This window comes from Nothoprocta perdicaria, unplaced genomic scaffold, assembly GCF_003342845.1.
Source record: "Nothoprocta perdicaria isolate Ctin4 unplaced genomic scaffold, notPer1 scaffold_51, whole genome shotgun sequence".
Taxonomy (NCBI): Eukaryota; Metazoa; Chordata; class Aves; order Tinamiformes; family Tinamidae; genus Nothoprocta; species Nothoprocta perdicaria.
In genome coordinates this window covers 2,844,929-2,868,637 of record NW_020455766.1, presented here as the reverse complement: position 1 = coordinate 2,868,637, position 23,709 = coordinate 2,844,929, and the positions used below count along the sequence as shown (strand labels likewise).

The 23,709-nt window shown below is 39.0% G+C and overlaps 1 protein-coding gene across 1 annotated transcript in view; it reads left to right on the top strand.

Moving 5' to 3' along the window:
• Window positions 1–1,845: 1,845 nt before the first annotated feature.
• Window positions 1,846–23,709, top strand: part of MSH2 (mutS homolog 2) — a 38,945-nt gene continuing 17,081 nt past the window's right edge. Inside the window, exons 1-6 of the mRNA XM_026048079.1 lie at window positions 1,846–2,000; window positions 2,212–2,490; window positions 2,803–2,949; window positions 4,098–4,247; window positions 4,713–4,846; window positions 19,890–20,089. Coding sequence (XP_025903864.1) covers window positions 1,881–2,000; window positions 2,212–2,490; window positions 2,803–2,949; window positions 4,098–4,247; window positions 4,713–4,846; window positions 19,890–20,089 — 1,030 coding nt within the window. The 5' untranslated portion in view covers window positions 1,846–1,880. The remainder of the gene's footprint in view (window positions 2,001–2,211; window positions 2,491–2,802; window positions 2,950–4,097; window positions 4,248–4,712; window positions 4,847–19,889; window positions 20,090–23,709) is intronic.

The window sequence follows — 23,709 nt, the reverse complement described above, 5'->3', positions numbered from 1 at the left end:
GGGGGCCGCGGGCGGGAGCGGCCCCTGCGCGGCGCTGGCGCTCCGGGGGCACGGCCTCCCCTGGGCTGCCTCGGCCGCCGCGCGTTTCTCGCGTTCCTATGTGGCGTTTTGCAGCCTCCTTTAAAATAAGATGTCTCGTAAAGACCGGTGCCTGTTTGTGGTGAGGGAGTGGGAGCTGCTGCTCACCTCTTGGTGCTCCAGGCAGCTCCATAGCCACGCAGGGGCCCTGGGCTGCTGAGACGCTGCTCAGAGTAACTGGAGAAATCCGTGCTGCTCTTTCCTCTGCCTGTCAGAGCAGCAAGATACTAGACAGGTTCTGGATTTTGAGGTCTGCAGTGATTCATTGCTGCTTCAAAGTGAGTGTAACAGAAAAGGCTCATCTCTAATTTTTCAGCCTCTTGCTGCTCTGAAATCCTCACTAGTAGCTATTCTGAGTAGGGGTGCCTGTGAGGATGTCGGTGTACAAATGTAGAAGGTATCTCCAGCAGCACGTGTGTATGGTTCTGCACAAACACTGCTGCTTGCAGAGCTACTGGGTGTGCGTGACTAATGAAACACAATTGCTGTGTGCGCTAGCAGGGGTCCCCAGCACTTTCTGCACCATTGGTGCATCTCTATGGAAAGGATTGCGTGACACCTCTATGGTAACTGGCTACTGCATTTATATGGTTCTGTAGAGTAGATGGCAGATGCATAATGGTAAAATGTAAATGTGTGGAGTTTCCATTATTAGCTGCTTGACTCATGTTGGCCTGCAGCAATGAATTACATAATTATGTAATGCCTAGGGCTTTTTCTTCCCTTTCTCTTTTGCTTTTTATTTCTCTCTTGGTATGAGAGAGTAGAGCTGTCAGACGTCCGATGGGTCAGCATTAAGATACCTTTTTTTTTTTCCAGAAGGTGCAAACCTTAGTATTATTCTTTGTCACAAGGAAGTAACTGCGCAGTTGTTGGCAAAGTAAACCTGATTGAAGCCTGTTTGTAATGAAAGGCAGCTCTTATGCACCGGTGCTAGAAAGGGAATGGTGCTTTCATGCTTTTTGTCTTCTAGTGCAATTGATGGGCAACTAACTGAAAAAATATTTTGTGGAGAACTTACAGAGCAGGATACTTCCATGCCTATGACTTGAAATGATACCTTACAGACTAGAAACACAGGCATTGATCTAGTTCCTGAATTCTGTTCAAAAGTAACTGCTTGGCAGATGTAAACCTGTGATTATCAGCTCCAGTGTTAAAATACTGCAATTTGTAGTGTTATCTAGAATATGCAACTGAAAGTCAGCATAGATGCAAAAGTAAGAAGTTTGCCAGCTATACACTCATTGAATTGGGTTTTAAGGTAAACTTTCTTGTGATTAGCTAAGTTTACAGAATATATTATTTTCTGTGGCAATAGGAAGAAGTGTTGGCATATGTGTCTTAGATGTCTTTGTATGACAGACTGCTTTGTGCATTATTTAACGCAAGTAGCTTATCCAGGAAAGCAAGCAGGTTATCAAGAGGAAAATCATGTCGTTTGTTTCCACCGTTCACTCGATTAAAAGGTGTGAAAGATGAATCAGAAAGATCAGGAGTGCTCCGAGACAAGAAGGATGATAGCAACAAATCTTTTTACATACGCACATGTATAAACCAGTGAAAATTTGAATTTAAATAATGAACATCACTTTTTGTTTGGGTATGGTGTGAGCTTTCTTAATATTGAGTGTTGTGATTTTTGTCTTGTTTCGTGGATTTTGCATGCTTGCTGTATTCACTGCCAGAATAACATCCTTCCTGTAAACTATTAACTCTATATCCTGTGGATTTCAGTTACAATGTTACTTTTTTCTTCCCCTGTAGGAAATCAGAAATTGGAGAGTGTTGTGCTTAGTAAAATGAATTTTGAATCTTTTGTGAGGGATCTGCTTCTGGTTCGTCATTACAGAGTTGAAGTCTACAAGAACAAAGCAGGGAGCAAATCTACCAAAGAAAACGACTGGTATCTGGCATACAAGGTGCAGTTTTCCTCAGTCTGTGTCTCAGTGATTTTTTTCAGGGATTGACAGTGGCAATTGAAACAGGAGGAGCTTGTCTTATGTTTGCCATAGGCTTGGGAGATTAAGGAAGCCTGAGATAGTTTATGCAGGTGATATGGATAATATTAATAAACTTGTTTTTTAAATTACTAGAACAGGTGTATATTTGCTACATTTCTCTCCTAAATAGGGCTCTCCAGGAAATCTTGCCCAGTTTGAGGAAGTTCTTTTTGCCAACAATGATATGTCCACGGCCATTGGAGTTGTGGGTGTGAAGCTCTCTACTACTGATGGACAAAGAGTAGTTGGAGTGGGGTATGTGGATACTACACTGAGAAAACTGAGCGTCTGTGAGTTTCCAGATAACGATCAGTTCTCAAACCTCGAAGCTCTGCTGGTTCAATTAGGACCTAAGGAGTGTGTGCTCCCAGGAGGAGAGACTGCTGGAGAGATGGGAAAGCTGCGACAAGTAAGAGAATTACCTGTGGGAAAGCCTTATCTGAAAAGCTGTATCCTGCTTTTTAGCTGCGCTCTGTGATTTGTAGAAATAAGAGAGTAATCTGTTTACTTATAGAAATTTGGTCTATGCATCCAAAATGCATTATTTTTCTGTTGACTCACTTCCATTTTCATCAGAAAAATATGTGATATGGCTAAAATCCTGTCTGTTCTCTGTGCAACCTCGCCATAAGTAGATGTGTGTCTTTGGGGTTTGCTTACRAGGGATGAATGCGAGTCCCCTGAAAACTGAAAGTAACTGATAACTCTTTATGCACAACAGGTCATTCAGAGAGGAGGAATTCTGATTACAGACAGAAAGAAGGCAGAGTTCACAACAAAAGATATTGTTCAGGATCTGAATCGCTTATTAAAATCAAAGAAAGAAGAACAAATGAACAGTGCAGCRTTGCCGGAGATGGAAAAACAGGTTTGTGCATAGCGCTGTTTGATGGGCCTGTGTTTTCTTTTTGTTTCAGATGTGGAGTGGGGTGTTCTCCTCTGCTATTCTCTSTCCTTCCTAGTCCTTTTTTATGTTATATTCCCACATTTCTGTGCAAGCATGCTGTATAGCCCATAGTTTATCCAGGTAAATTCTTGCTGAGGTGTTTAGCAGTTCTGCTGCGTTTGAATTGTTATATTGAAGTAGGATCCATGGGGCATCTGGCGAAAAAAAAAAAATAATTAAAAAAAAACTTTGATTATTTCTTCAACATACTGAACTGTGGTAAGCAAACTGACTGTATGCAGGAGATACTGTCTGTTCATAATTCATCTGTCCTGAAGACTTAAATGCCATTCTTGAATTATTTTGCGATGGAGAGAGAGTATYATAAATAGAAATAAAGTACTCTTTATGGTAGTATTTTGGGGGGGAGAGTTTGTGTCATTTTTATGTTTCAAACATGATTTAGTACCTGCATGTCAAATGAACATATTTGTTCTTGGCCAGCTGTAAATAAGAGGTAATTTACTTGAGATAATGTTTTAATTTGTTTTTAAATGTTCRTTGTTGTACCTTGCATTTGCAATGAGCACCAGCTGAGTTATTCACCTTTAACGTATGATTCCATAACAGGTTTAAGTTATTTGAAGGCTGTTACCACTAAACAAGTGAGTCATGCTTTTGTGCTGTCACTAGCATTTGTAAAACCACTCGGTGAGCCAGATCAGATCCTTGCTCTGGTTGAAAGCTAACCCTGAAACCATGGCCTCAGATGTCATTTATCTGCAAGAGCTTGTTTGAGTTCCTTAGCCTGAAACMTATTGATATCAGCTTTGGAAAGTGGAAGGGTGTGTGCTTCACATCTTACTTTATTTATCAGATCATGCAGATGTCTAGTTTGTTGTTCTTGCGCCTACCTAGAAAGAAGGTGCAGTGCCCTAGAATGTGCCTGGGAAGAAGAGTCCTGTCAAATGAGGTAAGTCCTGTAGGGCAGTTCAGCAGGGAGGTGACTCGGAGACCTTTTCTGATTATGTTCTTTTTGTTTTTAATTTTGTAGGTGTATTTATCAATTGCTCTGTGATTCAAGAGTATTTCTAATAAGAATAACTACAACTTTTTTTTTTAAACTTCAGGTGGCCATTTCATCTTTGTCAGCCATTATCAAGTTTTTAGAGTTGCTGTCAGATGAGTCTAATTTTGGACAATTTGAACTGACTACTTTTGATCTTAGTCAATATATGGTTCTTGATAATGCAGCTGTCCAGGCCCTCAACCTTTTCCAGGTAAGAAATAGATGCTTTAACTGAAAAGCATTTTGCAATGTACTTGTTTAGCTGTTTGATAAGTAACAGCCTGACAATCCAATCAGAACACCTCACACCATCGTTAATGGTGATTTTTTTTTTTTTTTTTTTTTCCTTCTCCTTTCTTATGGTCAGGACTCTTCAACCTTACAAAGTACAGTCTATTTAATGTAGATGTATTTAATCTACATTTCCACCTTTTGGATCTTTTTGTTTGTTTGTTTTCAAACTCAGCCAGCTAGTAGCAAAATAGATGAACCTGTTCCTTGCTTGCTCTGTTCCTGAAACTGTAATTTAATTGCTTCAGTGCTACGCTGTTTAAYTTGTCTTTTTCATGGATGCCAAGTGAACTTGGAAAAGACACTCACCTGTTCTTAGGTGACCAAGTTGAGTGCCATTCAGTGGGTGCCAGTAATCTTCACTAACTCTGTTTTTCCCTTCCAGAGTTCTTTGGAGAATGCTAATACTGCACAGTCACTAGCTGGCTTACTAAATAAATGCAGAACTCCTCAAGGACAAAGGCTAGTTAATCAGTGGATCAAACAGCCACTTATGGACAAGAATAGAATTGAAGAAAGGTGAGTGTTATATGTTCGATAGACATCTGCAACTTGGTAASTATTTTAGCTTTTTTTTCCTCAAGCAAGACACTCAATAAAGAACTGTAAAACTGGTTTCTTGCTGTCTTATAAATGTGACTGGAGTTTTATGTGCTATCCTGTAGTATACTGCAGTTAAACAAGACAGTCTTTTGCTCTGTGAAATGCAAATTGGCAGGTTAGTTGTTAGGTTAAATACCTTAACAATTATGACCTTTAAAAGGTAGAGGATATGATATATGCATATGGACAAATAGTGTACGCTGCAGGCTAAGGCAGTTTATCAGCCATTTTCTAATTATTTTCCATACTGCAAATACTCATTCTGTGCARTTGTATCTTGAAGCCACTTTTAGTTTATCAAGAGTAAACTAAAGAAAGAAAAAAATGAGAGGGAAAAAAAAAAGTGGTAGTAACTTCATTGTGCTGCCAGAAACAAGCTGCCTTTGGTTGCGGCTGGTGCTCTTGCCATAACTTGCCTTGAGGTAGTAACCCAAATAGTCTCATCTTTATCTTTTGTTGTCTTTCATACTGCCTGTCACAATGAGTCTGCCCTGCTAACAGCCAGCAGTATCGGTTGATAAGAGGCTTTACAGAATCTTGCAGATTTCTACAGAAAATGTGCAGATAGTTCTTAGTTTCACAGAAAGGAGTATGGTCTTTAGATATTCCTTACGTGGGATGTGTGTGTGTGTGTGTGTGTGTGTGTGTTTCTTAGCTATATTCACCATGCAAATAAATGTGACACTCAAAGAATACCTTAAATTAAAATGCAACTATCCTCTTATCACCTAAAACCAGACTGCAYGCAAACTCAGGTGAATGTCAGGTTAGTACCTTGAAAAATGTATGTTAAGGTACATCTTAACAAAGCAGAAAAATCCAGAAAATGCAATTTAACTTTGAAAGCTTCTCTAAGGCTCATTTTTCACGTGCTGTAGGACATGAACACAGATAGCAATGCCAAAATGATGATTTGACCTTCATACTTTATTTATATGCAACAAGTRGATTCTCTGTAGATTTCTGCAGATTGCTTTTTTCTACCTCTTTTTTGTTCGTTTGTTTTTGTTTGTTTTTCTAACCATTTGCAGAATGGTGCCAAGTAAGTTGCTCAAAGTACCYTTAAAATATTATTAATACTGATTGTATTAAGGGAAAAGCTGTATTCAAAGAAAGACAGTAAATAATTTAAGGTTATAATGAAGTGTTTTTGAAGTCACTGCATCCAGCTGTTAGGACTGTGAAAGCACGATCATTGGTAGTCTGTATTTGGTCCAACTGTAAAATCATAGGGATTGTAATTTGTTAAAAGTAGGTTGTTTTAATCCATACAAATTCTATACACTATATTCTATGTACTCAAATTCTATACTTTTTTTTTTTTTTGACTTTTCATCTGATTTTCATCTAAGGGCATCTGACTCTCAAGTACTGCTTTGATTAATTTAGTTCTTTGGTTTGGGGATAAAAGCGATGTATTTCACTTACAAGCTGCTTATAACCTATCACAATCTTAATACTATTCATTCAAAGTGTAGAAGACTGTTCCTTTTAATCTGAAAGGACAGGCATAGTGAAGCAAGTTGTTATTGGAGCTGGTGAGATGCATTGACAGATTGCAAATCTTTTGAAAGATATTTGAATTGCCAACTTCTTCTCTGTACGCTGTTATATAAATTGTGGCTGATTTAAGAATTTAGAAGCACGTTAATTCAGAGTTTATAGATACTTTGAAAAGGAAATATCTGGACTCTTGTCCCTGCTGCCAGAAAAGCAAATCTCTCCTTGTTATTGGGATGGGTCACTTATTTATTAGCTTGAAGTGTGCCACATTAAAGCAGTTGCACTTCATCCAGCACCAGTCAGTGCAAATATCTCATCAAACTAGGCTAAAGAATCTAGATTTTGACTAATGTTATGTGACAATTGTGCTTGTGCAGGAAATATTTTGACTTAAATTCCCTTAACAAAGAATTTAACAATAAGAATCATGCAACCCTGTGCGACCTGTAGATGGTGCAAGTCACCTTTTGGAGCTAAATGGGAATTTCTTTACACAGTTGTACCAGCAATGTGTTGATACTGTTTCATTCATCTGTATTTGTAACATGTCAGTATTCCACATTAGCTATAGATGCAAGATACAGGAGCAATACAAATTTATATGCACAGTACATATGCTTCAGATAAAATAATGTTTACCTAATAGAGCAGCTGCTAATGAGAGCAAAGAAAATAGGGGTTTCTGATACCTGTCTGTCTTGAAAGACATGGGGTTCTGCCCATGCCTGGCTGGTTTTCTGTGGTTGAAAAAATAATTATCAGTCATAAGTATACAAGATACAGCCCTGCCCTCTCCCATGGAGTGACTTCAAAAGGCAGGTAGGTACCTGAGGTTCTTGATTGTTGCCTTGTCAGCATATTTCAGAAATTAAGCAGTAGTTGCAGGGACAGTAAGTGGAAATAAATATATTAATTGGGCRACATGATTGAGTAAAATACAGCAAGCAACTTCATTATGTTTATTTTTCAGATATTGGGAGTCTGAGGAATGTGGTTGAATTCTTATTTTGTTGTTCTCTTGGCAGAAAACTTATGCTCACCTGATGCCTCTCTTTTTTTCTTTTTCTATTTTTCTTCCCTTTTTTTTTTTCCCCCCTATTTTTGGAAGAAATCTTTTTCTGAATTTGTACACAGCATACATTTAAGATTCCAACTAACCTTTTTAGCCCTCTATATGTCCCATGACTGATCTTCTTATATATTTATGGCTTATAGCAAAAAAAAAAAAAAAAAAGTGGGTTCTGGAGAACCTGCAGTCTCTGCCTGAATATGATTTGTGCTGAGTCAAGCCTACACTGAGCTGTATTCCTAAGCCTTGCTTAGATATGCTGCACAAGGGGCATATTATAGAAACCAGTCCAGTCTTTAGCAGAGTCAGAAAATGAGAGATTTCTGGAATTTCTTAATTAGGTTAGGGAGCTTTAGTTGAAGAGGATGGCAGTGTAAATTTCTCTGCATGTAGAACATTTTGATGAATCATGGTCTTGACGGAGAAATAAAGTAGGAGCTTGCTTAAAAAATGAAAAACAAAGCAAAAAAATAGAACCCCAAACAACAACTTGTTGCTACTAGTGTGGGCAGACTTGAGTCTTTACAGTGCTTTATTTAGTCACAGATTAACCCAACTGCTTTTGTGGCTGATAAGTGGAGAGGCAGAGTGGGGGAGTCACACGGGAGAACCCAGCAGTGCCCTTGGGGACATGGGATGACCAAAGCCTGAGTCAGGTGTGGGGTGTGCAAACACAGCCCCCATGAGGAATGTCCAGGGGAGATCAGAAGTCTCTGTGCACTTGGGAGGCTGAGAGCTCCCTGGGATTACAGAAATGCAGCCAGAAAGCTTGCTCAGTGCAGGTGCTGCAGTGGATGGCTGTGTGCCCTGTAGGAGGGCCAAGTAGGGCAGATGGAGAAGTTGCACTTTCTGCAAAGGAGTGGCAGGAGTGCCCAGAGCTCTGTTTTGGAAAGGGCGGCAGGCCTGGCGAGCTTATGGGTCAGGTTTAGAAGGAAGAACAGTGAGGGGGATGTCACAGTGGGTGTCTGCAGCAGACAGGCCCCACCAAGATGAGGAAGCAGGCAAAGCTTGCTTTAGGTGACTAGTGGAAACATGCTGATTGTGGGACCTGGCTCTCATGGAGGACTTGAACCACCCTGAAACTTGCTGGAGTGCAGCATGACTTGTCTGCCAGGATGCACGAGGACGGACAAGTTGAAGGTGAGTCAGCAGTGCCTTTGCAGAGCGGATGGGGCTGTGTTAGCAAGTGCAGAGCCAGCAGGCTGGGGACAATGTTTGTTACCATCTCCTTGGCAGCTGTGAAACTGCAGCTAGAAAACTGCATACAGCTTGGSGCTTTGCGGTGGAGGATGGAGACTGGCAAGCATCCCTGGAGAGATCAAAAGCCGTCTGGTCACAGTCCTAGAGAATGTGTTCTCAGTGACCCTGCTTGAGCAGGGGTGTGGACCAGATGATTCTTGGAGGGGATCACCTTCTAATAGTAACYGGTCTGGATTCTGCAAAACGGGAGTCAATGCAGCAAGGGGCTACCAAGAATAGTGGGCTGGAGCATGTGGTGTATGAGGAGAGGCGGAGGAAGGTGGAGGAAAGATGGCCAAGGGGCACCTACTTGCTATTTTCAATAACCTTGTGAGTTATAGAAAAGGTGGAGCCAGGTGTTTCGTTAAGGATGGGACAAAACTGTTCCACACTGAAACAGGAAAAATTCAGGTGAGTATAAGGAAAGATTTCTTCACCGTGAGGATGGTCAGACCCTTGTAGACCCTTGAGTGTCCAGAGAGATTATGSATCTCTGTGCTTAGAGATGTTAAGAGTTCACCGAAGTTAGACCTTCTTTGAACAAGGGATAGACCCAGAGTCCCCTTCCAACATAAATTCTTCCTGTGATAAGTTTTCACTGTTTGTGTTGTTTTGTTTTCTAAAACTGTCCTTGCAAGGCATTGCAAGTAGGGTTTCTTGCTTCTGTCATTGTGTTTGGCAGCTTTGGAAAGAGCATTAGTACCTCCCCAAAGTAATATATTGATTTAAAAGAGTTAAATGAGTAGGTGGTGGCCTGCCTCTTGGTTAGAGGAGCAGAAGATTTCTGACTAACTTGGATTTTTTTTTCCATTAAAATGACTTAAAGTATATTCTGCATAAACACTGGGAGTGCCTCTAACACCTGCATAGAAGGTTCTGAGTTGCAGTTCGAATCTGAGCTAGCTGGGAGACAGAGGTTTTTTGCTGTTGTGCTGAGCATGGGACAGTCAATATTTTGTGTGAATGAAGTCATTTCAGTGACACAAAATTTGTGTTGGCCTCCCGTTAGCCTTTRGAAGCGCTAGCATCTTTGTCATTCAAAAAGTTGTAAGTCCATATTCCAAATGTTTGAGACTTGAAGCTCCCAATACTATTTCTTTAACCTACTCCCCTCTCTTTACCTATGCTTAATATTTACAAAATGGTGTTTAGAGCACTTGTCTTTTTCTCTATTTTTCCTTGTAAAACTGAGGTTGAGGATCAGTGCTCCCTAGAAACACTAAAAAAAATCTACCAATGAAGGAAATATCAGACCACTTCTTTAGGGAAAGAATTTGTTTCAAAATTAGAGGTGCTTGAAGGCCCTCTAAAAAGTTTAGATCCTTGTGTTCCAAGTTTCCTTGTTTGAGAACAGTGCCAGGGGGATAGGAAGAAGAGCTGGCTAACTTAACCCCCTGAAAAAAAGACCTCTTTTATAAGGCCTACAGGTGTTGGTGTTTGGATAGGAGAAATACCTCAAAGCTGTTAGTTTTTGTATGCTTATCTGCAAGGATCAGCAATCAGCAATTCCGATCTGTAAATGGTAAGTAGCACAGAACAGGCTGGTGTAGCACTGGAGCAGGCAGTCACTGTATCCCTTAGCTGGGGCTTTCAGCTTGCCCATTTCTTCTTAACCTGCCCTTGCTTGGTACGAAACAAATACAAAGAGCAAGTCTCAGTTTCTTTTCGCTTCTGAATTTCAGGCTTAAGCAGGATTAAATTTCAATTTGAAAATTTCAAATCAAGCTTCCTTTTCTTTTAAATAASTTTTGTTTTTTATTTAGGGAAATATGAGTATTTAGGTGACATACTCTTCTATTGCTCCCCAGCCTACCAAAAGGAGGTGGATGGTAATTACTGTAGTTGTAAAGTTAAAAATTTAAACTTCAAATTTAAAACTGCTGCTGCAATGCTGCAGTAATTGCATTTTAAATCTGAGTGGCATTTTTTTGTTTGTTGGTTTGTTTGTTTTTGTTTTTAAACACAGCCGTAGGTGTAGGAAGTTTCCAGTTTAACAAGTAAATGATATAATCCATGACCTCATGGAAACTTGTACTTTGTACGTGAGCAAAGCTCTGCTTTTGTCACGGTATTCTTGGTAGTCACTACTTTGACTATTATATGCAAATAAAATGGTATTCTCTGTTTTATTTAAAAAAGGAAAAAAAAAGATGAATACTTTTCTCTTTAAGGTCTTTAGTTTGTATATTCATGATGGCATACTAGGAGGCGGCGAGGTTTTTGCAATATAATTTTGTCTTGACATGTAATTTAATTTAGTTTTCCACGTGTAAGAGTTGTAAAAGCCTTTTAATACTTTGTTCACATGTAATTGAAACTCGCTTTTCTCTGTATGGCATGAATATAAATGAAGAATTGCTGGTCTTTTCCAGCAAAGTACAAAGAATATACTGAACAAGTAAGTATTAAGGAAATATTTGGGTTTAAAACTTAGAAGAGCGTTAGTGTAGATGATAAATTTAGTTTTAATTTTAATAATGTAAGGAACTTGAAAGGAATAAAAGAAATCTCTTCCCTGAGCCGCCCTCRCCTTTGAAGAAAGGGAAATAATGTTTTTATCCCTGGCTCCCCACGTGCTGTGTTTAATTAAGAGGAAGAGCTGCCCCAGGCCTCCCAGRTAGGAGCCGCACGGAGCAGCCGCTTGGGCTGCTCTCCAGCGGTGGTTTCTCGGGCAGCTCTGGGGTGCGGCAGTTTCACTGCGCGCTCGCCCCGTGACTGTGCCCTGCTTCAGCACTTGCTCTGTTGCCTTCATTGTGTCTCTTTATCACAGAAGACATGGCTGTTTATTAGCTGTTTCTGGGCAAGCAGTTTCTAGGCAGTTGTTTTCCAGAAGCCTAAATCTTACATTGATAAACTTTTGAAAAAACTATCATGAGGGTATTTGTTCTCATCTCTTTTAGTAGGGTTTCTTTTTGTGTCCACAGTGCTTATTTACAGGTAGTTTTTCTATATGTARAAAAGTCATAGAATCATTAAGGTTCCTTGGTCTTCAGGGTGATTCACARGGTTCACTGTGCAACTAAAGCTGTTTTTCCTCTTTTTTTTTTCCCTTTTTGCTGACTCTTGCACATTATGCAGCAACCTGCTGTACTGAGAGAGCTGTTTTGTAAGTGGCTGACAGCAGCCACAACTGCTTTAAATGAAAGGGTGTAGTCGTGCCTGTGCAGCTGTGGGTTGTCCCCAGCTCTCTTGTATTGACTTTGGCACTTGTGTTTGTGTGGCTGTTCCGTGCATCTCTCGATGCAGCMACACTGGGTAGTTGCCAGAGGTGATCCCTGCTCTTCTGCTGCTCCCCAGCTTGGATCTAGCTGTCTTGAAGCAATAGGATAGTTTGGTTCATCCACTTAATTTGAGGAAACCTAATCCATGGAAAAGCGAGGAACGCTGTTATCTAAAATGAATCCTTTTGCTATTCTGCCAGCTGGCCCTTGACCTTCTATCATCGTAAAAATAAAAAGATTAACATTTTCTTAGTTGCAAGTCAGGCAAAAGTCTGTTCTTCATAATTAATCATCTGTTTACTTTCTGTTGCTATCTTGACTTTAGTGTTCACRGTTACTAATTTATATTGAGTTGGATCTCACAATATACCTTCTACAGGCATGTAAATTGGATATTTCCTATCCTAAAATCGGAAAGATGTCTTCTGAATTTGTTCAGTGGAATTACAACCATTGTGAATAATACAATTAATAAAAATAAATGTATAAACCCAAAGTGTTCTGGATTTATTAATACTGAGAAGAAAGAAAATATCTTCTGTTTTTTCAGAAGTGTTTAGGAGATGCTTGGAGAATCTTGTGTTATGTGAATTGTTTTTGTCTGTATAGTTCCTTGAGGACAAGAGACTATTTAGTCTAGCAAATGTCTGATACATTTTTGAGGCGGGAGAGGACTTGCCATGTAAAACGCTTTCTGTTCAAAACGCAGCTTTGCTGAATGGCTCCTTGTGTGTCTTTTTTGTTCAACAGACATGTTTAAGTGCTGGGAGCTGTGGTTTCTATCATGTGAAGTAGCTGTAAAGTGAGAAAATGTCCCTTTATTTTTCTAGCTCCTCTTTTGTGGTGGTGGTCTTTAAGAACCACTTTGTTAGTTCTGAACTAAGAGCAAGGAATAATGCATCAAGTGTGAATAGTGCTACATCAGTCTTTGCTCTGAGTGGCGATTCTCAGTTGATCAAGTGATTATTGTTCTTTTTTAACTCATTTGAGAAGCAAATCTTCAGTTACACTGCCCAAAAGTTTAATTTCTTCTACCTAAAACTTAGGACTATTGCTGTAAGTAATCTACCTAGGCTGTCGAACAGGCATTTGGTTCTGTTTATTAACTGCAGTTATGATGAACATACAGGTTTACACTGGAAGTGCCTCTTTATGAAAGTTTTTTTTGGATATATATGGGAACACCTCTGTTCTACACACCTGACTGTTCTTGGGGGGAGTTTGTGTGTATGCCTCTGTTGTGCAGTTGTTGGGACCTGCTTTCTGCCTAGAAGTAGAGCTGAGCTTTGCTGTAGAGCTGCTGTTTTATTTGCATGTGCTTACGAATGCTGCCAGGTACTCCCCTTCCTCCAAGTCTAAAAATACTGCCTGGCAGCACGCTGTTTCAGGAGCAGAATCCTAATTGAATCAAATAGTATCACAGAGCTAAGACCTGAGATTTATTTCTCTGCTCAAGTATTGGGTTATTCTTTACCTTCCTAATAAGCCTGGATCAGAAAACTTTTAATAACTTCTTGGTAACCTATTTCAAAATACATAAAACTATTGTAAAGTGTCTAGGGAAAGAATATTATGTTGGAGGTAATGTTGCATTTTCTGATAATCCTGTTTGTTTGCCTTTTTTTTTTTTTTTTTTTTCCTGAGCTTGTAGTCCTTACAGTCAATACACAGAGCTTCCAAAGCTTTGCTTAATTATTATAGAAGAGTAATTATTATAGAAAATGGTGCCTGGAATCCTTGATGTAATCTCAAGACTCTAATTTGCAGTCTTTAGACTTTGACAAAATATGCAAATATCATGTACAGCAATTCATATAGGATGAAGAAGAGTCTGTTTAACTCCCTAATGCATATTTATTTTATGTTATATAAAGGTGTTTGATGTGGAAGAGTGGACTCAGATCTTGAGTTTCTTTAAAAACTGACTGAAAAGCAAGCCCTTCTGAATTGCAAATATCAAGATTCTCTTCATGGTAGGATGGTTTGGAGACTAAATTAGGAAAATTAGAAAAGGCAGGAGATGGCTTGGATGTCTGTGTAACATTGCTTAATCCTTTGAGTTAAACAGCAAGTACTCCACTATGAAGCACGTTCCTCTAGGTGCTTAGTAGCCCATAGTGCACCCAGTGCTGTGGAGCAGATCGCTCACCTGGAGTTGCCTTCCAGGCAACAGGAGGAAGCCCAGAGGGTGAAGCTCACCAGGAGAGATCTCTGTTCTGGGTGGCAGCGCTGGGTTTTGCCAGCGTAGTGTTTGTAGGGCTGTGGGCTGACGATGCGTTCTCCTAGTCAGCTTGGGTCAATGTTGGCCTCTGAGGGGCTTGCCCRTGCCCAGCAGTGGGACAGAGCCAGCAGGACCCACGCTGGTGGCAGGCKGAGCCAGGCACAGGAGGGAAGGCTGCGCTTAGCGGGGAGGCTGTTGCCAGAAGCATCTCGCCTTCAGCACCAGCCCGTCCACGAGGGACATATGTCTGTGTGGCAGACTGTACRGAGCCTCTGCTGGGCCTCACGTCTCAAGCTGCACCTGGCACACGGGTTGCAGTTGATTCCCATGACTTTTATTTTATTTGTTATTCTTGCAGAGGAAAGAGTTCTGAAAATGGATACTTCTAGAAATGGGTATCATCACAAAGTCTTTTAAGAAGTTCTTCATAGTACAAAGATCACTGTAGTGTTTTGCTAGGATGACAACATTGTCTTTGTAAGAATACAAATGGGAAGTTTTAAAAGGCTTTACCACAAAGCACCATGTTCCTGGTTTGCTGTTTCTGTCAATCTACTCTCTACTACACAGTAGCTTTGTACTGTTGGAAGCCGGTGACTTCAGAGCCCTCACGTAACAGCCATGCACTTCAAACTGAATCCATGATGTGTGTACATGTTGTTGTACTCTGCTTTGTTCTTCAAAATGATGTTGTATAGGTTAGCTACATTTTCTCTTATTTTAGTTCTTAATTGTAACAGTGRTTTTCAGGGGGACAGAGGGGAGCCAGGAAGACGTTGTATCATAATACAAAGGTGTTTATAGTATGTTGTTACCAGAAAATTGCCTGTTTCCCGCTGTGTAGTGTGGAAGTGGATACATTTTAAGATGCAGGCAGCTCTGGCAGAGATAAGGAGAGTAAAACCTCACGGAATACCTGGGTGCTGCCTCCTGTACGGACCCTGGGAACTTGCTGCCTGTTTGCTAGCTGCAGACCTCTGTGCATGTGCACRTAGCTATGAGGGAGCTGTGGGCCAGGGACAACTTGGTTTAAGGGAAAAAAAAAAAAATTGGGCACTAAAAATATTGGGATGTTAAATTTCCACTTATTTAAAAGAAAAAATTCTAATTGCCCGTTTTGGATACTCTCATATATGTTATGCTAGAGAAGTATGTGTGTGCTCATCTAGAGAGTAGTTTTCTCTGTTGTTATGTTACAAAAACTCAAGATCTTCAAAAGATTTCTGCTTAGGGCAASTCACACAAAGGCCCCTCTTGCTTGCTGAGTAAGTATTGCCACCTGCTGGAGGTCACTCCCTTGCAGSAGTCACAGCAACTTCTGCCTGACAGAAATCTCAGGAAACTAAAACTGGAAAGCTAGGAAGGTCTATCATGTTTGTTAACTTGTTAACTGTATGCTGAGGGAGTTTAAATCCATTACTTTGGATTAAGAAGGCACTTGCATTGTAAAGAAATGCAATGGAAAACAAAATAAGGGTCCACAAGGTGTTTCCCACTTTTCCTTGTACAAATGAAATCTAAAATTAAACTGATGGAACTCTGTAGTGAAACTTCTATAGTGGAGTTAAAGCCTTAACATATCTTAAGGCAGTCCTTAACGTACTTTTTATGTAAGTGTAGCTTCCTGCCAAAATTCATTGTAATCAGGTAGAATAGTAAAATAAAAAGATTTTCTTAATCTTTAGTCTTTGGAAGTCTTTAGTTAACACATGATGCAGTTATGTGCTCTTCACAAAATTGCACCTTTGTCTAGTTATAGTAGAGAAGATTAAAATCTTCAAGATCTTTTTAGAAGCAATTAATCTCCTTCAATAAGAGTGCATTTTTCATTTGATTTTAATGCTGAAATTTCCTCATGTCGTGGAGTTTTTTAGTGCTATCGCCAAGAAATCTCTTAGCTTAGCCATTATCATGCAAAAAATAAGTAGGCAGTTTAAATGTTCTAGTAATAATGAAATATATCTTACTGATATATTATGAAATTGGAATCTGTAAATATAATAAAAAGTTCAAGGTTCTCTTTCTAAGCAAAGCTGTTTGGAAGAAATGTTCTTGTCCCTGTGAGCATAAAGAGCAAAAGAATAGAATTGCCCAAGGTCTTGCAGGAGGTCTGGGGAGGAGAGGCTCAAATCTCAGTGCTTTATGCTTRTACAGTTCACTAGATGATTAATTTCTTTTATGCCCTTGCCATGCTTGCCTAGACACTTTAAAATTTCCTATTCATGCTATCAAAAAATGGTTCTTCACTTTTGATTATACATTTTAATCTGTTTCAGTTACTTCTGTGGGMAGGTGTTTTTTCATGTTCTAATGAAATCTTTGTACAACTCGGGGTTGGTTATTGTTTTCCTGTTAAATTATTTTACATCTAGCTCTTCAAAAGCTTAGAAATATAGTTTAACCTTCTGTGTTAGGGCAGCATTAAGTGTGAATTAAGTGTAAATTTGGTGAAAAATGGTGCATAGATGTTGCWGGGGAAGAAGTGCACTCTTGTGACGTCTAATGGGACGTAAACCTTGGTGATGAGAGGTGGGAAATTTGTTCTGACTTACTAGATCTGAGAGAGAGGGGGGGGGGATTGTTCTGTAGTGTGAAGTGTCTGTTATAGKAGATTGAGTCACGCCTCAAAGCAACAGAACAACATGGGAAAAGATGAAATGTTTGCAGTTGGATTCAGCAGTCTAACAGAAACTTGGATATACTGTTTTTATAGAAGAGCTCATAAGCTTAATGTTGCTTGTTGCCGAATATAATTCAAAGAGGAGAAACAGTCATAGTTTTGAATAGCAGGAAGAAAGAATGTGGGGTATTGCTTGCCATTTCAGGAAAAGTAGTAGTTTTGGTTTTCAATTACTTTAGTTGAGATGTTGTTTATTTTTGTGGTTTAATTTGCAAATTTAAGCCACAAYCTTAGAATAAAAGTTTCATGTATTTCTTAAGGAAGTTTCTCTTGTTACAGTTATGTTGACTGTGATTGTTTAGGTCTGTGGGAACAAATCTGGTTTATTTTCCTTTCTGCTTTGCAGCTTTGCAAGAGCTTTGTCAGCTGTTGTTTGGTTATACTTCYTGGATGTTGTGGGGAGTTTGTTTGTTTGTTTTGTTTCTTTAGTCATGAGCCTTACACTAAATAAAAACTGCACTTGATTTCATTATTACTTATGAGCAATAGGCATGGTTTATAGTTGCATTATCTTAATGTAGGCTTTTCTCTTCAGCATCCTTGTATGCATTCTAACAGTACAGGAAATTGTTATGCAAACTGTAGAGGGAACATAAACCTGTCAGCCTTATATTTGTGGTTGGCAAATGTAGAGAGAGAGAATAGAACAGTACCAGGAAGGTCATGAGATGTTAGTCTAATTAGCATGATTTTTGGCAGAGGGAAATTGTATCTTGCTGATCCAAGAACTCTTTGAACTTGTCATTGTAGTGGACGAAGGAGGGAAAAAAAAAAAAAAAAAAAAAAAAGGAATATATTAGGCCTTTCAGAAAGCCTTTGACAAGCTCTTACCCAGGAGGCTGTTTAACAAGCTGCGGGATGAAAGTGAAGCAGTTGTTTGTATAGAAGCGCCTAAAAGGCACAAGTGAAAAAATAAAAATACAAGGTCAGTTTTAATCTTGCCAAAGGTAAACTCGGGGGTCCGTGAGCCGCATTAGAGATGTGCTTTAATGGTCAAAATAGGGAGTTTGCTAATAAGGTATCAACATTTCATAGGCTGGTACACAAATAAGAGCCAAACTTTTAAGAGAAACCGAAACAGACTGAGTAATTGGAAAGAAAAGGGACAGACTGTCTTCTTAATGAGAATAAATATAAAACWATGTGTGTAGGAAAACAGAATGTAATCTGGCTCTTGGAGAGCTTTGCATGGACTCCAAAGAGACTCTGGGCATCTGCATGGATCTGGACAAGCCTCTGTGCAGATGCGTTTTAAAAATAAGATTATGTGGTGTTTTAGAAATTGTTGCTGCATTTTTTTTTCCATGTACAAAAGTTAATAAGATTCAAAATGTTATTGGTGATATATATATGAGTGCCAGGAATATGATCAAGTAAATATCTCTTAGAAGGGTTGTTAAATGAAATACTTGAGACACAAATACAGATGATCAGAAAGCAAGATGTAATCTAACACAAAGGACAGCCTTGAATGTTGCAGATTTTGCGTGAGCTTGGTCGTCTTTTTTTTTTTTTTTTKKKGGGGGGGGTAAACTCTACAAATGTCCTTTTGCTTTCTATCTAGTGCTACTTCAATTGAATAAGAGTGTTTGGGTTTTGTTTTGTGTGTGTGTTTTTTCTAAACTAGAATTTGATGCAGCTTTSCAGGTAAGAAAACACAAAGGTAACTGTGACTACTGAACTCTCTGTCTGGAGTGATATGTGGTAACATTTTGCTTATTGAGGAGTTGCATGAATTCTGCATATCACCTGAAAAGTGAGAAAACATTCAGAAGGAACTTGACAGACTGGAAAAATGAGAAACCTTATGATGTTCAACAAAAGGAAATTCAGAGTGTGCTCTAGGATAGAAGTAGCCACATGCACCAGTACAGGGTCGGGATGACCAAATGGACAGTAGCTGTGCAGAGAACTGAGGACTGAGAGGTTCTGGTCGGCACCAAATTGATCATGAACCAGCATTGTATCCACGTGGCAAAGAAGGTCAATCTCATATTGGTTGCATGGAGAAGAGTGCTGCCAGCAAGTCAAGGGGAGGTGATCCTTCCCCTCTATTCCACACTGGTGAGGCCATGTTCTGAGTGGTGTGTCTAGAACTGGACTCCCCAGTACAAGAGAGACATGGACATGCTACAGTGGATCCAGCAAAGGACTACTAAGATGATTAATGGACTAGAGCAGTCTGTCATATGAGGAGAGTCTGAGAGGGCTAGGAATATTCAGCCTGGAAAAGAGAAGGCTCAGGGGACTTTATTAATGTGTACAAATACCTGGTGGGAAGGAGCGAAGAAGACTGAGGTTCCTCTGTGGTGTGGTGTGAGGTGAAAGGACAGAAGGCAGGAGATAGAAACTAAATACGGAAATTCCATTTAAACACAAGACGACTTTTTCACACTGACAGTGGTCAAACATAGGAGCAGCTTGCCCAGAAAGGCTGTGAAATCTCCATCCTTGGAGATATTCAAAACACAACTGGATGCAGCAGTGAGCAGCCTGCTCTAGCTGACCCTGCTCTGAGCAGGACTTTGGACTAGAGGATACCTGGAGGTCCCTTCCAAGCTCAAGATTTCCGACTCTGTGATTGAGGGTTGCACAGCTGTACTGTAACAAAGCTGGCCTTAAGCACAGGCAGCTGAGCGCTGCCAAGGACTCTTGAGAGTTCTGCCTTTCCCTCATACACTTAGTGTCTATTCTTTCATACATTAGTGGATGACCTTCTGTGAAGGATTTACCCTCAAAGGAGATTCTAAGCTTCAACATCTCTACTGAACAAAGCTTGAAACACTTTGACTCCAAAGCTGTTGATTAGGTATCCCAATTCCATATGTTACAAAAGCATAACTTAAAATCCATGCATTCTCAATTCCTACGTTGTTCTAGTTTCACTTATATATTTTTTTATCATGAGAGTTGGCCAATGAATATGTGCCTAGAAAAAGTATAAATWGAAACTTCAAGATAGGTGTTTTCTTTTAATTCTACAAAAGCCTTACCATACTAATTCATGTTCTGAACTTTTCATTTAGGTTGAATTTGGTTGAAGCCTTTGTGGTGGATCCAGAACTGCGTCAGTGCCTTCAAGAAGATCTTTTACGTCGCTTCCCAGATCTCAACCGGCTAGCAAAGAAATTTCAGAGACAAGCAGCAACCTTACAGGACTGTTACCGAATGTATCAGGCAATTAATCAACTCCCTAACGTTGTACAAGCACTAGAAAAACATGAAGGTAATGCCATCCCTTGTCTCTTTTCCAGTGTTTTATAATACTGTGAGAGTGACAAGAAATAGTGTGTAGGTTTCCAAAGAAAATGCCTTGTGTATATTTTTAATATCCGTAATAAGGCATAATGATAAGTGAAATGCAATAAAGCTGTGAAACACCAGTCAGACACTTAAAATTTTTACCCTCTCTGCCTCGAAGTATTTCAAATAGCGTGCAGCTAAAACACCTGAGCAGTCAGGTGATAGTTCTGTAGTCTTTGAGGTGACTTATTTCTTAAAAAGAAAAAAATCGACTGATGTTTATGAAATGCGATGTGTTATGAAACCCCTGTGTACAACATTGTCATGTTCCTTTGGAAGGTAGTTTTATTTGCAGTTTGAGTTRTGATTAAACTTTTCTTTTTCCCCATCTGAATTTTAGTGGCATACTTTGACCTGCATTTATTCATTTATTTGCTTATTTATTTATTTCCTTTAGAAACGAGTTTTCTTCTGCTATTTATCAGTAGAAAGCTCAGAGTTACAACAATTACTAGGAATTAGAAGGATTATTCTTTCTTTTCTATGTATTATCAAGAGTAAGCAAGATAAGGTACAGTGTCTGTGTGGCAGGCAGGTGATTCAATGTGGTAGTCCTTTTCATGTCCATCCTATGCTGACAAAAAAACATGTTTTTTGAAGTCCATTGATATGTTTTAAAATCTCTTATATGTAAATACTTTTTCCAAGTCCTCTGCCAGAGTTTATCAGCTTCAGTTCTGTTCCTTTGACACTTCCAAGCAGACTTTGCTTGTTTTTCCCCAGCCTGAAGCTTTGAAATATGTCTCTTTGGCAGATATTAGTTCAGCATAGTCTCTTGATGTGTCCTCTCCTTTTTCCTGTTACTCTTTGTTTGAGTGAGCAGAGGTTCTCTGTTGTTATACTTGGCTATGAAAGCAATCTGCTTTTAGATGTCTTGAGGACCAAGCTGTGAGGCAACTGCTAAGCTTGCTTTATGTGTATAAGATTGCAAAAGGTTCTTGCTGTTTTACACATAAATCAGTTATCCTTACTAGGGCATTTGTCAGCAGTGCATCTAAAATAATAGTTTAAACTAGGTGAAGTGTGTTATTTTTATTTTTTTTTCTTTGTATTTGCATGCCTTTGCTTAAAATACAAGAATGGCCTGGTAGTTTCAAATGTAACTGATTCAGACTGCATCTGATGATTTTCCTGTTTGAAACTATACAAAATCTTTCAACTTAGCAGGAGATGGGAAGTCAGAAAATTTAATGGCCTCTGAAAGCATCTGTGAGTTTGAGAACTTTTATTATTTCATGTTTTTTGGGAGCAGAGAGAAGGGAGAATGAATCAGCTGCAACATAAAGCAAGTAGCAGTGGTTGCTGTTTCTTCAATATAAAGCATTGCTTTCCTGAGATAATTGTTTTTATGGGTGGTGAAACTTGAGGAGCAGGGGAATGAATGAAGATTACTTTTGTGCTTGATAAGAAAGAGCAAAAAGCACTGAATCATCAAGTTGTTTTGCTGTTGCTGGCAGGAGGGAGCATTTGTTCATTGCTCAAATTGTTGGGGCATAAAATCTAGCTACTTACGAGAAGTAGCTAGAAAAATTACAGATTCTTTTAATGTAGAGTATTGTGCTTTGGTGGATAGYGTACTAATACAGCTTCCATAAATCCTTGGATTATCAAATCAAATCTTTTAATTTGTGCAGGTCTTGAATGTTGCATTTGGATTGAGAAGTTCAGATTAGTTTTTATAATGTTTCAGTTTGAATTCTGTCATAAGTATATGAAATAAACCAGTATTTTCTCATTTTGGAATTCAGCATCATTCTACAGTATCTGAAGCTGTGCTCTTCTAAACCTAATAATGAAGTGGTATCGTGACCCTTGCTTATTCTTTTCAAGAAGAAAATGGTTATTACTGCTCTAAGTTCAAGAATAATCACTTTTAGTTCAAGTATACTTGGCATCCTTGCTCAGTGGGTGCCATGYGGCCCGTGAGCCGATGTCCTGGTAACCATTAGATGCGCTCTGAAGAACGAGTGTGAAACATCTCTGCCCTTTCAGTCTCCACTTCTTTCTTTGCTGCCTCCTGTTACTTTTAGGTGGGTTCAGATCTCTTGTCCTGGAAGTGACGTGTAGGGGTGGTAGTCCTAGAGCGAATACACAAGTGAGAGAGATGTGAAATTATAATTAAAAGGACTATTTTCTTTCAGAGCTCTTAGTTGTAAGTGTTCACGGTTGCTCAAACTATCATCACAGTTCTTTCTTCTATTTCCATGTAATAAAAGCATGCAATAAATATAGAGGTGACAGAAACAGCTGTGGATGGACTGAAATGAATAAGTAAAGTCTATATAGCAAATGGTCCATTGCTGCTGCTATATTGTTCTTGYATTACTCTGTGCTTCACTTGAATATTTTTAAAGACTCAGTTTTTACAAGTTCAGTAGTCTCTCAAAAATATGAACTTGTYTTTTCCCCCCTCGCTATTAATAGATACTAATCAGTTAACAACTTTAACATGAAAAGCTGAGAAAAATGTAAAAGGACATGGGAAGAGAAGGGAGCAAAAAAACCATTTGAGTACAGAGCTGAGAGACAGAAAGAAAAAGGATAAACTTACCTGATCATGTGACTTTTATCAATTACTGACAAGCATTTTCTTAGGCAAGATTAGGATCTTTTTCTACCTAGTCTGGTAAGAAATTGGGAAGCTCTGGAATAGTTTGAGTTTAATTCTCCCTTTATCTGTTAATTTGCAAAAGCTGATCTCTGAAAATCAGAGGCAAATCTCATAATTCTGTACATAATCCRGAGACTACAGGCTCACAACCCTAGGTTTTCTTTGAGGTATTTCATAAATATATAGTCAATAATGCTAATCTTGCTATGATTAAATTAAAATTTSAAGCAGAAGATTCAAACATAAATGTATTGACAGTTTTCACAGCTGACTTGAACAGGTGCTAATTTATAGGCTTSATGAAAATATTTCTTTCACAAAATTGGCAATATGTGTGTGTGCAATAAGTGGACTGTGAACTGCCCCTTGCTGTCGGTGCTCCTAGGTTGCTCTGTGTAAAGAACAATATCTGCTTAGAGTAGGTGTTTTTTTTTTTTTTTTTTAAAGAAGGAGAGGGAAAGACTGAAAAAAATCAGTTCCTGTTTGTGTCCACATATGACTTCAACAAGTATTCCCAATTCCTGGAAGTTTAGATTTAAGACAAAAGCCCTTAAGTGTAGATGATTTTTTTTTCCTTCATATCTTTAAAATGGGTTACTGTAGAAACACAATTGTAACAAAGCCRTTTCGGCTCTCTGTGCGGCAAGAAGAGACAGCGAGTTTGCTTTTTACCTGTTGTTTSCCTGTAGTTTTGCTCATATTAGCAGGTTAATACCTCCAGATATAACTGAAGATAATAGAATAGGTATGAGCCTAATCAATATAAAAGGGATAATGCTGTTTTTTAAAAAAAAAAAAAAAAGCATGCACAAGTGTTGCATGAAATAATTGTGAACAGTCTTAATGGGAATTAACCACCTTTATGGTTGTGGTAATTATTTTAGATAGGTGAATTCTAGTTGACTATTGAGAAAATTGTGGATTTCTTTTGT